The 15,887-nt window shown below is 30.3% G+C and overlaps 1 protein-coding gene across 1 annotated transcript; it reads left to right on the top strand.

Moving 5' to 3' along the window:
• The first annotated feature begins 880 nt into the window (after positions 1-880).
• Positions 881-14,834, top strand: LOC139481294 (probable peptidylglycine alpha-hydroxylating monooxygenase 1). The gene is made up of 13 exons (XM_071264483.1): positions 881-945; positions 3,147-3,256; positions 4,772-4,829; positions 5,939-6,029; positions 6,504-6,604; positions 7,431-7,508; positions 8,742-8,787; positions 9,195-9,262; positions 10,140-10,220; positions 11,093-11,172; positions 11,800-11,853; positions 12,957-13,006; positions 14,435-14,834. Exons 1-13 carry the CDS (start codon positions 897-899, stop codon positions 14,580-14,582), a joined length of 1,014 nt encoding a protein of 337 aa, XP_071120584.1. The 5' UTR covers positions 881-896; the 3' UTR covers positions 14,583-14,834.
• Positions 14,835-15,887: the final 1,053 nt, after the last annotated feature.

Genomic DNA, 15,887 nt, shown 5'->3' on the forward strand with positions numbered 1-15,887 from the left:
CGGTTACAGTGCAGGCGATTTGGTGTCACGATATCTCAGAAGCATGGTTTCGAATCTCGGCGAGGAAATAACAAAAAATTTGCGAAAGCAAATTTACAAATCTAACATTGTCATGATTGTTGGGATGATGTTTAGACGAGTTGTTTATACATTCATCCATGATTATCACAAAGAGGTGAAACCGGTAGGAGAAAAATATAGAGAATTAAAGGACTTTAAGAGCATTTTGAAATTTAATCTGATTGATATATCTACTAGTGTGGACACAACATTAAATTTTGTATATATATATATATATAACTCGTCTAAACATCAATCCAACAATGTAAGATCTGTAAATTTGCTTTCGCAAATGTTTTGTTCTTCCCTCGCCGGGATTCGAACCCATGCTACTGAGATATCGTGACACCTAATCGCTTGCACTGAAGCCGTCCCGCTAGACCACACGACCACATGGGCTTCACAATAATAAAGCTTTCGGTGGCCGTGTGTTACCTTTCCTCGTCAATTTTAATCTAGCGTCGTACTATAGTACATGATATATAAGGCACGGAGATGTTATTGCTACAGATCAGCTCAATTGTCTATAGTAAAAGATCCTTCTATATTTATAAGTACGTCTCAGTCAGTGACAACTCAACAACAGATTTATCCATCGGATCACCAGCAATGATGGTGATACATGGCTGTGTACATTATGTATATAAAACTCGTCTAAAAATTAACCCAACAATGTTAGATCTGTAAATTTGCTTTCGCAAATTGTTTGTTCTTCCCTCACCGGGAATCGAACATATATATTCAAATCAAAGCAAGCTTGGGTAATAAAAAGCAAATATTTTCATCCTAGAATACAAGTAACGAGTTTTGTGTAATGATGTTTTAGGTGACGAGAAATGAATCAACCAATTACTGTGTACACGTTATTCATAGCTGCATTATTTGGTAAGTAACTGTTTATTCATAATGATTGTTAAAATATAAAGTTATTTTAAATGTTATATGTGAGACTTTTCAAATGATATTGATTTTACACCATATTTTGTAAATTTATCCTGGCTTAGTGTAATGCATGATAAAAGTAAAACGATTTTTTTTTTAATAGTAATAAATGGTAGGATAATATGCAACGGAAATAAAAGCCCACTTTTACAATGTTATCCAGACAATGTGTAGTATGTACATCTTTATTTTAAATGTTTTAAATATCTTTGCCACTGCTGATTGAGCTCTTCTTCCTCGGGGGTATCACTGGCTTAGTAGTCAGCACTTCTGTGTTGAAATGAAATATTATTGATATGGTCATAATTATAAATCAGCTGTAAACAAAACAAAATAAATACTAAGGCTTTCCTACATACGGAATAGATTACATGAGCTGTTTTTGGCAAAACTTTAATTTTGCCTTTTTAACTCGTTTTGATTCGAGCGATGAGTCTTTTGAAGATGAATCTAGCGTCTTGCGCTACTACAAAAAATTTAATCCTGGTATCTATTTGTTATTCTCGTGGTGTTTTGTCTGATGCTTGGTCCGTTTCTGTGTGTGTTACGTTTCGGTGTTATGTCGTTGTTCTCCTCTTATATTTAATGTGTTTCCCTCGGTTTTAGTTTGTTACCCCGATTTTGTTTTTTGTCCATGGATTTATGAGTTTTGAACAGCGGTATACTACTGTTGCCTTTATTTATGGGTTTATATATATCTATATATATTCTATTTAAGTTTATTGGTATAAAACAGATTTATTATACAAAAAAAATCCTGTTTTTTAATGAACGCTTTTCATGGGCGAAAATAAACATGACATTTAATGAACGCTTTCATGGGCGAAGTAACCAATCATTTCAAAAGTCCTTACTGCATCATTTTTAGTAATGGTTATCCTTTACTTTTGATAAGAACAAAAGAGTTTGAACTAAGATAAATATTTTTAAGGAGACGTAACTACGAAATAGTGCACGTCTAAAGGAATCTGCACGAACTTGTGCTATCTTATATTTTAACCGGAAAAAACGTACGATGACCCTATTTTTTCTTTTGATAATCTCAAAGCATTTAATAAAAGCTATCTTCAGTATTTTATTTTACAAATCTATCATTCAGTTTAGCTTCTGATCAAATAATGATGTGTTTTCCAATGTGTCATTTTGTAAGTTACTGTAGCTAATGAAAAATATTCAGTGACCTATCATTTTTATTATATTTTTGAACATTTCACAATATATACTACCCATATACTATAATTTGACAAAATCTGAATAAATTCTATTATTTCTAATTTATACTCCCATACCACCTTAACTGTTCTTTTTCTAGATATGCTTGGATTAAATTTGCAGCTGATAACACATTATTTATTCTTACATACTTTTGATTTTTCTACCCTATATGCTAACATTGCCTAAGTAAATTTTTAAAATGTTTGTATACACATTAAACGACAAATTTATGTGACGTATAAAATTTTCTGACGTCAGACACACAAATCAATGAATGTGTTTGTAAATAGATGTTTTTTGTGTTCTGTTAAATTGTTCCTTTTAAAATTGTTATACGATGATGACTGATGTACCCATATTTTGACTATTTTATTTATTGTGTCTGTTAAGTTAACGCATCAATGTTAATATAACGGAATTTGATGAGACTGTCATCAAACTGAGAGGGTTAGCGCTATAAAACCAGGTTTAATTTACCATTTTCTACATTTGAAAATGCCTTTACCAAGTCAGGAATATGACAGCTCTTGTCCATTCGTTTTTGATGCGTTTTGTTATTTGATTTTGCCATGTGATTATGGACTTTCCGAATTGATTTTCCTCCAAGTTCAGTATTTTTGTGATTTTACTTTTTATAATATATAATATCTATCAACTTTAAACAGATAATACAAGGTCATTCATTAGAGATTTGTATTTAATAATTATTAATTTTGTTTTAAAACAAATTATAAGTTTCATTGTTGAAGACCGTACGGTGACATTAAGTTAGTACCTTCTGTCATTTGGTCTTTAATGAAGAGTTGTCTCCATGACTAGTCTATCACGTGTTTATATTTTATACATATATAAGGTTAGGCAAGATATTCTTACTTTTAACGGCGTGATTGTGTTGTTATAATCATTTGAGTCCTGGTTTGTTTTAATAGGAATGGTACAGTCTATTCGAGAACTGCCATACATTTCTGTGGACTCAAAACAAAGCGATGAGGAGCAATTTCAATACAAAGTTGTAATACCACCTGTACAAACAACAGAGGTAATATATGGATAATGTTATATAAGGCAGCAACCATTTGATTTTCTGGGGAGGGGGTGGGGCTATGGATTTTTTTCCGGACAATCTATTCTTTTGGCTAAACATTTTTTTTCTTTCAATTTAAGCATTACATATAGTGTATAGTTGCAGCTGAAGGTGAAACAAACAATTTTATTTTCTCAGGATCAAAAACAAATTATTTTTTTCTCAAAAAAACTGGAAACAAACTGGAAAATTCATAGCCCCCCCCCCCCCCCGAAAATCAAATGCTGGCTGCATAAGTTGTTACTACTGTTAAAGTAGAAATGTTCGTTGGGGATTTAATTTCGTTTATTTCCTGGATAAAAAATATACACGAAATTAAAACTTCAACGAAATTTTAACTGTAGCTTAACATTATTTTATGAGAAGACAAAATCATTTTGACATTCATGAATACATACAATGAAATTAATAGGTTAATTGATTTGGCAACACTATTAAAACGTTTTCTTTCAGTCATATGATAATCCTAATCTTTTGTACAGTAAAAAATAATGATCAAGAAGTGTCAATCAATGTCATTTGACAGTTGTTGTAATGGTCTGTTATTCCCGCAAGCCGTAATTTTTTTATTACACAATCATTGTCTTGGGATACAAGATCAGAGGTGTGTACGTCAAGCTAGCGGGTGCAGGTCAAAATAAATCATAAGTGCTCACTGTTAATATTTTGACAAATAGTTTAAAAATGCAATTATTGATTTTCCAATTGGCGAAAGTTAATATAGTTTCATTGAATATTCTCAATAATAATGTGACATTTACATATTTGTTTCTCAACTTAAAAACCACGAAAGTTAATCCCCACGAACTTACTTTTGAATACAAAACCACGAAATTGTAACCCCCACGGAAATTAAGGTTTATACAATAACATCTGTATTAACCAGACTTAGGCACCACTAAAATTCTAAGCGCGCTGCTCAAGGGATTTTATTGGTTAAAAGTTATAACATGCACAGTGTCAACCTTAGGAAAATCCAAGTCATGTGAACTTTATTTCGTGTACAGAAAACATATGTTTTACGCAAGTACGAAGACGTCATACACATTTTGGAGTGTTTACGGTGACTGATATCATTATCAGCACCGAAAGCTTAGAGCGATAACCACAAACAATTTCATTTATGTAATACAAAGTAAATAATTTAATAGAGAATCATGGCATTTTTGTTTTTGATACTCCCTTTATCAGTCGTAATAATTGATGAAAGTCAGAATGAAAAAAAAATCTTCATCAGCCATTAAATATGTTTGGATTTAATTTGAAATGATATGGCGTTGTTTGTTAAACTATTCGCACGTGTACTGTCGATTTGAAATTTCATCAAATTGAGATACCAAACGATATTTTAGAACTGAGTATTGTGGGAAAAAAAACCTATAAATTAACCAACCAAAATTAAACTATTGTGGTTTACAAATCAGTCAATTGGTTAATCTGCTGTCTATATGTTTAACATTTTCTATTTAGGTAAACAGGTACATTTGCTATTCAAAATCATTAGAAGAGATAGGAGAAAGTTACATAAGTAAGTCCATAATTTTATTGATTAGTCTTAGAAATGGTTTGAATCATCAACATAAAAAGAAGTGATAACTATTGAAACTTTCTATTTATCTAATTCGCAATTGATAATTATCTGTCCTAATCCGTCCGCACCTGATAGGTCTTTGCGTTTTGCTGTTTTTCTAAGATTTTTTTTTATGGAAGTACATATTTTCAGTCATTAAAAATTCATTATGATAATATATAAATATATTATATTGAAAAAACAAGTTTTTCAGTGGTTGTTGATTGTTGATGTGGTTCTCGTTTTTTATATGGATTAGACGTTTAAAGTTCCTTTTTGAAAGTATTACACTAGTAATGTTGGTGCCCATTGTAGCTTGCTGTTCAGTGTGAGACAATGCACCGCTATCCATATCGTATTTGACCTATAATGGTTTACTTATTAAAAGTTCTGACTTGGATGGAGGGTTGACTGATTAAAAGTCATACCACATCTTCCTATATCTAAACACAAGATAAATTATTCATTATTCTGATGGCCATTAAACAATTATATCTTGTGATTAATCGCACATTTAAACCTCTTTGAGATAGTTTTCTCGTTTGCATTGTTTAAAATTTGTTATATGGGGACCTTTTATAGTTTGCAGGATAAGTTTTGCTTATTGTCGAAGGCCGTTGCGACTTATATTTGCCAACGTCTACAATAATTGATGTCTTGTGGAAAATTATGCTTTTAGCAATATCAAAACACAGCTTCTTTATTTTTATAAGCATATTGTATTTTTTTCATGTAAGACAAACTTAAGAGAAAAATGGTCTTAGGTAAAAATGAGCTATCTGTCATGTTTTAAAGAAAGGAAGACAATTTAACTCAACTAGTATATTGTTTATTTCACTGAATACTTACATAAACTTAGGTATACAGTTAGTTAAGAATAATGCTTTAAGACGTAAAGACAAAACACACATTCATCTTAGAATAAAGCATACACTGCGTGACATATTAGAATGGAAAAAAGACCAGAACTAATCTGAAAAATATATTTCAACAGTTATGACCTTTATTGACATGCATCTATACTTTACTGTTGTATCATTGATACTGACCTATTTGTATGTTTTCAGCAAAGTTGTTAACTGAGCCTGACCCAATCGTTAAACCACATCATGTCGACGCCGGTGTGTGCCTAGAACCTTTACATGAAGATGCTTCATGGTAAACATTCTAACAACTTTTCTTTCTTTCTATTATTAATAGATAAAAGGAGAAAGAGATACTTGTAAATGAGAATATGCAAAATTAAACAAAAAACAAATGCAAATATAGTTCAATGCTTTATTCTTGTTTACTTCATGTAATTTGTATAATCTTACTGAAAAATGTTGCACTACTGTCTTTCTCGTGATAGACATTCTGAATTGATAAGTGCGCTTTCTCCTACTTTAAATAGTCAAAATTTGTATTTTCGTAGTTACTTGTTTCTTTTAAAGATACAGTATGTAAATGTGGAACATATATTTAAAAACAAATAACTTTATTATAATTTTTATAAATAATGTCAATAAAACATTGGATATAAACTACTTAAAAAGTTGTGTTATTCATTCTAAGTATGAAGATCGTTCAACCACTGACAAACTTCAAACATTCACAACTTATATTGTATACTGCACGTACATACTTTTTTAGGGATTGTCAAAGAGGACTAGCATGTAAAGGCGATGCTGTTGAGTTCAGTGTTACAGACAATTTCCAGTCTGTCGATAAACCTTTCTACGTTCTACCAAAAGGTAATTATTTTAAAATGTTAGCGAACATTTTAGTAAGTATGACATTTTAAAACAATAGATACTAAAGGGATATACACTGGTAATGATAAAATGTTTGAAGAAAAGTGAAATATATCAAAGGGATAACCAAACTCATGGGTCGAAAATGAAGTGACAAGGCTATAAAAAAAATGAAAAAAACAAACCCCACCACTAACCTAGGTAGATGTCAATAGCTCTGGAAAGGAGAAAAAGATTAGGCATCCGTCATGTGACTCATTTAAGTTTAAATGTACATTGTTAAAATATGTCTCAACTTATTAAAGGACGGTCAGCATTGGGATTACATTATATTTTATCCTTCTGTACACTCGTAAGCTAAAAACAAATATTCAACACTTATACTGTACATTTTAATATTCATGAAACTTGTATGATACATATTAAAATAAGAAAATTTGTGAACTGTGAAGCAATGTGAGAAAACTGTCCAATTACAGATATATCACCAAAAAAATCTTAAAAATTAACGGATGCTCCAATTTTTTCTTTAAATAACTGTAAGTTTGAAAATAAATATTAAACAAGTTTTATGTCTATGAAACTTATATAAATGCATTTAAAAGTAAAGAGATGTGGTACGATTTTCAAAGTATCAAGGAGTGTTCAAATGAAGTAGGCGTATGCAATTATAGGCCACAGTAAGGCCTTTAACAATTAGAACAACCCATACCGTATAGTCGACACAGAGACAAAAAAAAGTGAAGTAATATTATTTCAAACGAGAAAAAAAATAAAACATAATTTTTCTAAAATATCTTTGAATTCAAAAATTTATTATTTGAAGATGTATCAGCAAAAGTTGGTGGAAATGGAAAGAAATATTTTTTAATTGTTCAGATGCATATCTACGAACCATTAAAAGGTAAGAAATAAGTAAAACATAGAAATGATTAGAAAACAAATACGAGGAATATGTTTACATAGCAACAAACTTTCATAGAATTCCTCATCCAAATCTTCACGACTGTCTTAAAAAAGACATTTGAAAACTATAATTGTTTTATGTAGGTCCCCTATATGAGTTTGAACCTCCAAAATGTTTAAGGATGAAATATATCAATGGGGAATTAAGACACCATATGTTTCCAATAAAAGAGAACAGTATGGCTAAAAACAGAAAAACGACGAAATGAAATCTACAAAACATTAAATATTAATCAACACACAGTTTTAATGAGTTCTGACTAAATGGAAGAGTCAATATTTTAAATAAGAGTATAGTTTCCCAATTGCAAAGTATCGGATTAACGTTAAAGAAGAAAAATAAGGCAACAGTAGTATACCGCTGTTCAAAACTCATAAATCCAGGGACAAAAAACAAAATCGGGGTAACAAACTAAAACCGAAGGAAACGCATTAACTATAAGAGGAGAACAACGACATAACACCGAAACGTAACACACACAGAAACGGACCAAGCATCAGACAAAACACCACGAGAATAACAAATATAACAAGAAAACCAAATACATGAATTTGGGATAGACAAGTACCGTGCCACGTCTGATCTCAATATCTCAAAAATAAGAGAAAACACAAACGACTCAACGTTAAAATGCAACACACACAGAAACGAACAACAATATAACAATGGCCATCTTCCTGACTTGGTACAGGACACTTTTAAAGGGGAATAAAAGTGGTGGGTTGAACCTGGTTTTGTGGCATGCCAAACCTCGCACTTTAATGGCAAAGTTAAATATAACATTGAAATGACAACATAATATTACAGGACTGCAATACAAATAAATAGGAGAACATATTAGACAAAGAAAAACATGATTAATAGATAACAAAAAGCATCAGGTTTAAAATTCAATACGCCAAAAACGCGCCTTGTCCACACAGGCCTTACAAGTGACGCCCAGATATAAAAGACGTGGGAACAAAACTGACACACAAAAAAAATAAAAAAATTCGGCATTAGGAAATTGTTAAGTATGCCAATAAACATGAGCTTAATAGGTAGACACTTCATCTTAAAAACCAGCACCAAAAATGACGGGTTTGGTAATCAGTAGTTTTAAATATGATAATGAAATTGTATGTTATCTCAATTAGTAATCCTAATTTACATTATTTTTTTTTATTACAGAGCCTGCATCGCCGGCCAATATAACTTTAACATTCAAGAAAAAACCGTAAGTTCAATTTTTTTTATTAGATAATCGTTGCACAGTTTTGATAAGATTTTACTTTTAGAAAACAACTGTATCAAATTCAAATTGATTAATATGATGAAGTTCTTTGATCATTTGAATAGCATGATATAAAATATTGTAAGGTCATTAAAAACTATCTTGTTTACTTTAGAATCGTTAATGATTTATGTTATATCATAGTTTTTTATGATAACTTTGTGCGTTTCATTACATTGTCCATAACCGGTAAAATGAGGTGCAATTCTGTGAATGAAAAATGTACCTATTGAAATGATCTATGTCTTTTTGACCTAAGTGAATAGTTGTGATATTGGCAATCAGAGGTCTGCTTATTTTGTTATGATTAAAAACATACAAGTAACGTTTTGTTGTATAATTAATTTTAGAACAAAGTATAATTACCAGAAGTTCTTACTTGGGAATGAAGGTTTCGTTCCTGCAAGTAAACCAAATGGTATGTATAAATTAGACATGTAGCTTACAAATACATAATAACAAGGAAATTGCATTTGAACAGATCATATAAAATAGAAGTTTTAAATATTCATCATTTCAAATTCCATACTCTGTAGTCCTTAATTTAATGTAGCAAGTTTTGTTGTAGTATGGCCTGAAACTTTTTTTTTTGTATTTATCATGTGTTTTTTTTTTCATCACTAATACTTAGGGTTGAAACTGATTCTGTTCTGCAAAGTCCCGAACGCACCTTCAACTCAGGAGACCATTTCTTTGTACGGATATGATATATAACACACGTTTCTTAAAATATTTTCTTTCTATTGGAAAGTCATGAAAGTGAGTAAGAAACCTAATGTAAAATTGACTGAAGATAAGTTTGGCTTATCCTTGAGATCAAATAGTTATCAAAGGTACCAGGATTATAATTTAGTACGCCAGACGCGCTTTTCGTCTACATACGACTCATCAGTGACGCTCATATCAAAATATTTATAAAGCCAAACAAGTACAAAGTTGAAGAGCATTGAGGATCCAAAATTCCAAAAAATCGTTTATTTAAAATATCACACATTCTTGATTTTCACATGATTTTATTTATGTGCAAGTAATCTAGGAACCGGGTTTGGAACGTTCTAAGCTTTAGTTCAGTAAGTGACATTTTTATTATTTACATATGTATCGTTAATAACATCAACAATTTTCTAATGGAATGAAGCAGTCCGTTTACTTGGAAATAATGCTTTTACTACATTTATGAATAAAACTATCAGGTTTCGTATAATGATGATCATTATATAAGATGTAATAATACAAGTAGTACCTGTACACACATATCGAGAAACATATGAATATGTTATTTGATCATTTTTTAGGTTTCTTCACACATGTTGGTTGCGAATGGAAAAGACCTACAGCGATTGCCTTTCATTATTATGTTCATACACATGTACATGGTGAGTATTTTGAATAACGTTTCTTTTAATCTATATCAACTTAGTATTAATGTCCGTAGAACAGTTTGGATTCTAAATGTTGATTTTATTGTTTTTTCCTACCCTAACAGTCCATACCAGTTATTGTCATTAATTGCACTCATAGATTAATCGGGACTAAACTTGATTTTTGATCTCGTTTATCACTGGATTAACTTTGAGGTTATGTAACTTTTTAACATAGATATATAAGGTTACTAGGGGAATATACAGGTTTGCAAATTGAAATTGTTCAACCATTGACCATATCAATTTGAAATGAAATGGTGTATGTGTCATTGTAACAGTGTGTTGTTATGTTGCTATTGAATCGATGAACCAGTAAATCTCACATCTCTATTTGCCCAAAAAAGTATACATTTTAAGTAATGGTGAATATATAAGAAGACCTTTTCCAGGCAGTTCAAACCTTTTTTTTGTACGAAGAAGACCAATTTTCGGAAGTTACAAAAGAACATTTACAAACTTATCAAGTCCAGTGAAACTGACAATACCATGGAAAAAAACTCAAAATACAGTAAACATAAAAATATAAGTTTCTAATCACTATTGAGCAAACAAAAGATTTATATCATGAATATTACTCACAAAACAAGAACAAATTAAAACGGATTCATCTCAAAGTGTTCGAAAAGGAAACCAATAATTGGTCCCTCGCGCCCGTCATGTTGATACAGGTTGTTTTTCACACAACCAGAAGAAAGAGTTTCATTACTTTCTATTTGACTATAAAGATTTCAGTTGTCAAAGCTTTATTTCAGCTACATTGACAAATTAAGAATTCTACTATGTACTATTGGTCACTATACATTTAAATTAATTTTTTTTGTCAGGTGTTTTCGCCGAAGGATTTCTTATTCGAAATAATACTTGGACATACCTTGGTGGTCAGAAAACTAGGGAAAGACATCAGGTCTGATTTATGTGATTCTTAAGGATTATCTATGAGTCGTTATTAATATTGTTTGCTGTTGTGCATTGTATGATTTAAGATGTACTTTCGAGTGTAATTGCAACTGCAAACTTATAGAAGAAAGTTTTGAAGTAAATAAGGACCAATCTATATATTTAAAAAAAAATCTTACAGTTTTTGTCTGTAAAATGAGGCAAAAAGTTGTTTTTCGGATTTTAGAAACAATATTAATGTATTTCAGTTAATAGTAAAGATTCATTTACATCTAGCACATTTAAACTACCGATTTTCTTCATAACTGATGACAGAGAGTAGATAATCACAACATTTACATCGTAAATATTTAAAACCAATTATAAGAATTTGTAAGATTACAACTCACAGGAGTCAACTACTAGTATTTACTTTAAATATTGTTTATCACTGTTACGACAAGATAGTTTTGAAATCATGTATGAATATTAAACCTTCATAGTTGTTGGGGTTTTTGTTTGTTTGTTTGCGTGCTTTGTTTTTATTTTTCATTCACGCATAAAGTTTCCTTTAATATCAAAAAATATCTTTGCAACATATTATGTTGTTTTGTTTAATTTATCAAAACGTATGAAATATATATTTACACTTTAGGTATGGTTTGATGTCGTAAACGGACCAGTAGAAATACGACCTGGTGATATTTTAGTAAGTTTTTTTAATTTATTTACCAACCTGGTGATATGGTTAACAAATTCGTCTCATTTCATTTCAAAACAGTTGTGAGATATTTTAGGAGATGTGGCAGTTGTTACATTTTATATGGTAGCTTAGTTTCATGGCTTGAATAATATACTTTACGATATGAATACAAATACAATCTTCATTCAAATCCATAGAAGCTATTGTACTCCTACCATATTAAACTCAAAAGTTTATTTACATCTTCTATTTAAAATAATAATCCGTTGTCTGATATAGTTGCAGTTAACATTAATAAACATATAGTACATGTGATATAGAACTTGCTCAATATTGTTCAGTGTAACACATTATGTGAAAATCTCAAGGCATGCAATAATTGTGATCGATGTTTTATATGCATGTGTCTCCCAGAAAATGTGAACAAATGTGCTTTGTTAATATGCCTATTGTGTTTTTTCTCGCATACTTGTATGTTTTTATAATGTTTAAAATTATTACACACTGTTGACTGCTGTACCCAAAATTTTACTTTTTATGTCAGTTTGTTTTGTTCACACATCGTTGTCAATATAATGGAATTGTATGCGACTGTCATACAAGTGAGAGTTTGAGCTAGCTATAAAACTAGGTTGAATCCATTATTTTCCATATGAGAAAATTCCTGTACCAAGTCAGGAATATGACAGTTTTTATCTTTTCGTTTGATGTGTTTGCACTAATGAATTCACCGTTTGATAAGGGCTTTTTTTAAATTTTCCTCGGAGTCCAGTATTTTGTGATTTTTTGTCAGACGAAATAAAATGAAACGATGATGTAAATGAATTATTGGGTTTTTACCAAAAAATACGTTTATTCAATTTATGCATAAAAACTATAAATTGTCAATGATATACTATTCGACAAAATAGTGTTGTATTGTTCTATAACAAGATTTATGTAATCATCATTTTTCTTTTCAATCGTAAAGATATTCATTTATCTGAACTATTTTTTATTTCGAATTGATTGTAACCAAACTGTTGAGTTAAGTTTTTTCACATAGTGTGTTACTTTTAAGTTTTTGAATATAGACAAATTTACGGCAATGTATTTATCCTTTATTGCAGGCTTCACGTTGTTTGTTTATCAATAATGAAGAAAAAGATATTGATCTTAAGTAAGTAATGAAAGAATAAATTGATCAGTAGAGCACTTGCTATTTATACAAGGTAGAACATTCGAAGAAAATACATACCTTACAGAACTCAAACAAATGAATACTTTTTTTATAATTTTTTGGATCTCAGGGACTTAATGTAGCCGACAAAGCTCACACCTCTTCACTGTTGCTGCAAAATGGCTTTTATGATCATCTTGAGGATAATTATTTACTAGATATAAATATCACATAGCATGCGAACTGACACATACTGATGCATGAAAATATAAACATGTTTTAAAACAAACAATAACTAAAACTGTACTTATATGACCAGTAATCAAAATCTATATACAATGTACCATATAAATATAGGCAACAGTAGTATACCGCTGTTCAAAACTCGTAAATCTATGGACAAAAAACAAAATTAGGGTAACAAACTAAAACTGAGGGAAACGCATTAAATATAAGAGGAGAACAACGCACAACATTAAAATGTAACATACACAGAAACAGACTAAGCATTAGATAAAATCCGATGAGAATAACAAATATAACATCAAAACCAAATACATGAATTTGGGATAGAAAAGTACCGTAAAACGTCTTATAGTAATGTGAATTCACACTCAAATATAAGAGAAAACAAACGACACAACGGAAACACAACGTATATAGCGTGTTATTTTCGCGGGTGTAAAATTTCGCGCTTTTTATTGAGTACGGTATACGAAATATTTTGTCAGTTATGATTTTGGCGGATTCAACACTTTTATCATTATCTGTGCATGTACACTTTTAAATTGGCGGAATTTATTTTGGCGATTCTGTTCTATCTGCGAAAATGTACACCCCGCAAAAATAACCCACTATACGGTAACATATATTTAAAAAGTTGTTTCAACCATTACAGCGGCAAAATATTTGCTAGATGACTTGGCTAGAAATAATATTTTGACAATTATTTTATGAACAGCAAACTAATTGTAAGACGTGGAGTCAAACTGAATGTATACCAGAACATACGATAAAATCATATTATTTTTACTAAAGTTTAAACGACAAACTTAAGAATCTGCTGAGTTAAACGAAGTACTTTTGATATGAATACAAAAAAAACTGCAAACTCAAATAGATTTACATGAACGCATCAGCATCAATAGTTTTTAAATGAAATAACTTAGAATTTTCTAAATGAAAATATTTTAAAAGGAAATGAGAATATCTTCAAATTAGAGCAACATAGAGGTGTCAACAAACAGATGTCAAAACAAGGTGTCAACCTCTAAATGAGTTGAATAGATAAATACAATTATCTGTTTTTTAAATAATTCAAATAATATTTTTTGAATTTGCTAATAATTTCCTCAGTGTTTCTTTATATAGTTATACAATATACTAGTTGCTATGTATAAAATGACTTTTTCATCATTTCTATAATAGATCAGAAGATACCTGTATATTCCAGCTGAGTGTTGGATATGATATACAATACCAGGAGTATTTTGCCCGTCCACCGGGCTGTATTTCGACATCGCCTGATTTTACCTTTTGCAGTAACGAAAAAACAGCTGCACTTTGCGATAGATAACTGGTTATATTCATATTGTTACTGTGATCTGCAATTTAATTGTAATAATGTTTGAAAACACATTGAAATGAATAACACCTATATTAAGTATTTCAAGCTAACATCACCCTTTGAAATAGTGAATTAATCGGTAGGACCTTTAGCGTCATATGTCATGTGACCAGAAAGAAGTTAGAGGAATCCATTGCAGCCTAGTTTTGTTTTATTTTTAATCAATAAAGCAATAAAAAATATAACTTGTTGACAACTGTACCCATACTGTTTGTTATTTTTACCGATTATGTCTGTTTTGTTCACCCGTTGTTGTCAATGCAATGGCATTTGATGCTGTCATACAAGTGAAATGTTTAACTAGCTATTCAACCAGGTTTAATTCCCCTTTTCCTACATAAGAAAATGCCATTCGTTTGATGTGTTTGAGCTTTTGATTTTGCCATTTGATTTGGGACTTTCCGTGTTTTATGTTCCTCGGATTATTTTGTTATTTCACTTTTTGCCATCTTATCTTAAAAAAAACATATGTTCTTCAGCTCTTCAACAGTAGTATTTGTTTTGTATTATCATTTTTTTTTTGCAACAATGAAAGACATTTTTAGAGGGTATTTTTTTAAAAATTATTTGTCAAGATGAAAAATGTGAAATTACATAATACAGTATTAGACACAAATTTAAAAAAAAAAGAAGTAACACTTATAAGATCGATCAAATCATAATGGTATAATATGATGTAAACAATAGCCACTTCTGATTCAAATTTTATTTTTGTTATTTAATATTTTGCCATTGTATCTTAATAAACATATTTTGTTCAGCTCTTTAACAGTAGTATTTGGTTTTGTATCATCGAATATTTTGGCATCAATGAAAGACATTTACTTCATCTGATGCAGTGAAATTGGTACCATTAATGTTATTATATCCACTAGTGTTTTTGTTAACTCTTTTCTCGTTTCTGCGTTTTTCAATGTGTTTCCAATGATTTTGTGGTTAATTCTTCGAATTATGAGTACTGATTTTAACTTAGGTAATTTCTTCGGAATTTCCTTTTGTAACAGCCTTAAAAAGTCGACCTTGCCTGATGATGTCAAAACAAAAAGAACACAACTTTCTGCAACATATTTGAAAAGGAAGGAAAAAAATCATTAGATAATCAGATTCCATCACTTTAAATCGCGTATTACAATATAAGATTATAATTTTCTTTGGCAGCAAAAAGTTATTTACAATATATTTTGATATAACGTGTTTTTTTTCGCTTTGTAAACAAATCCATGCTCGACATCCAATAAAATCAATGTTTTTGTT

The sequence above is a fragment of the Mytilus edulis genome, chromosome 7, assembly GCF_963676685.1.
Source record: "Mytilus edulis chromosome 7, xbMytEdul2.2, whole genome shotgun sequence".
Classification (NCBI taxonomy): domain Eukaryota; kingdom Metazoa; phylum Mollusca; class Bivalvia; order Mytilida; family Mytilidae; genus Mytilus; species Mytilus edulis.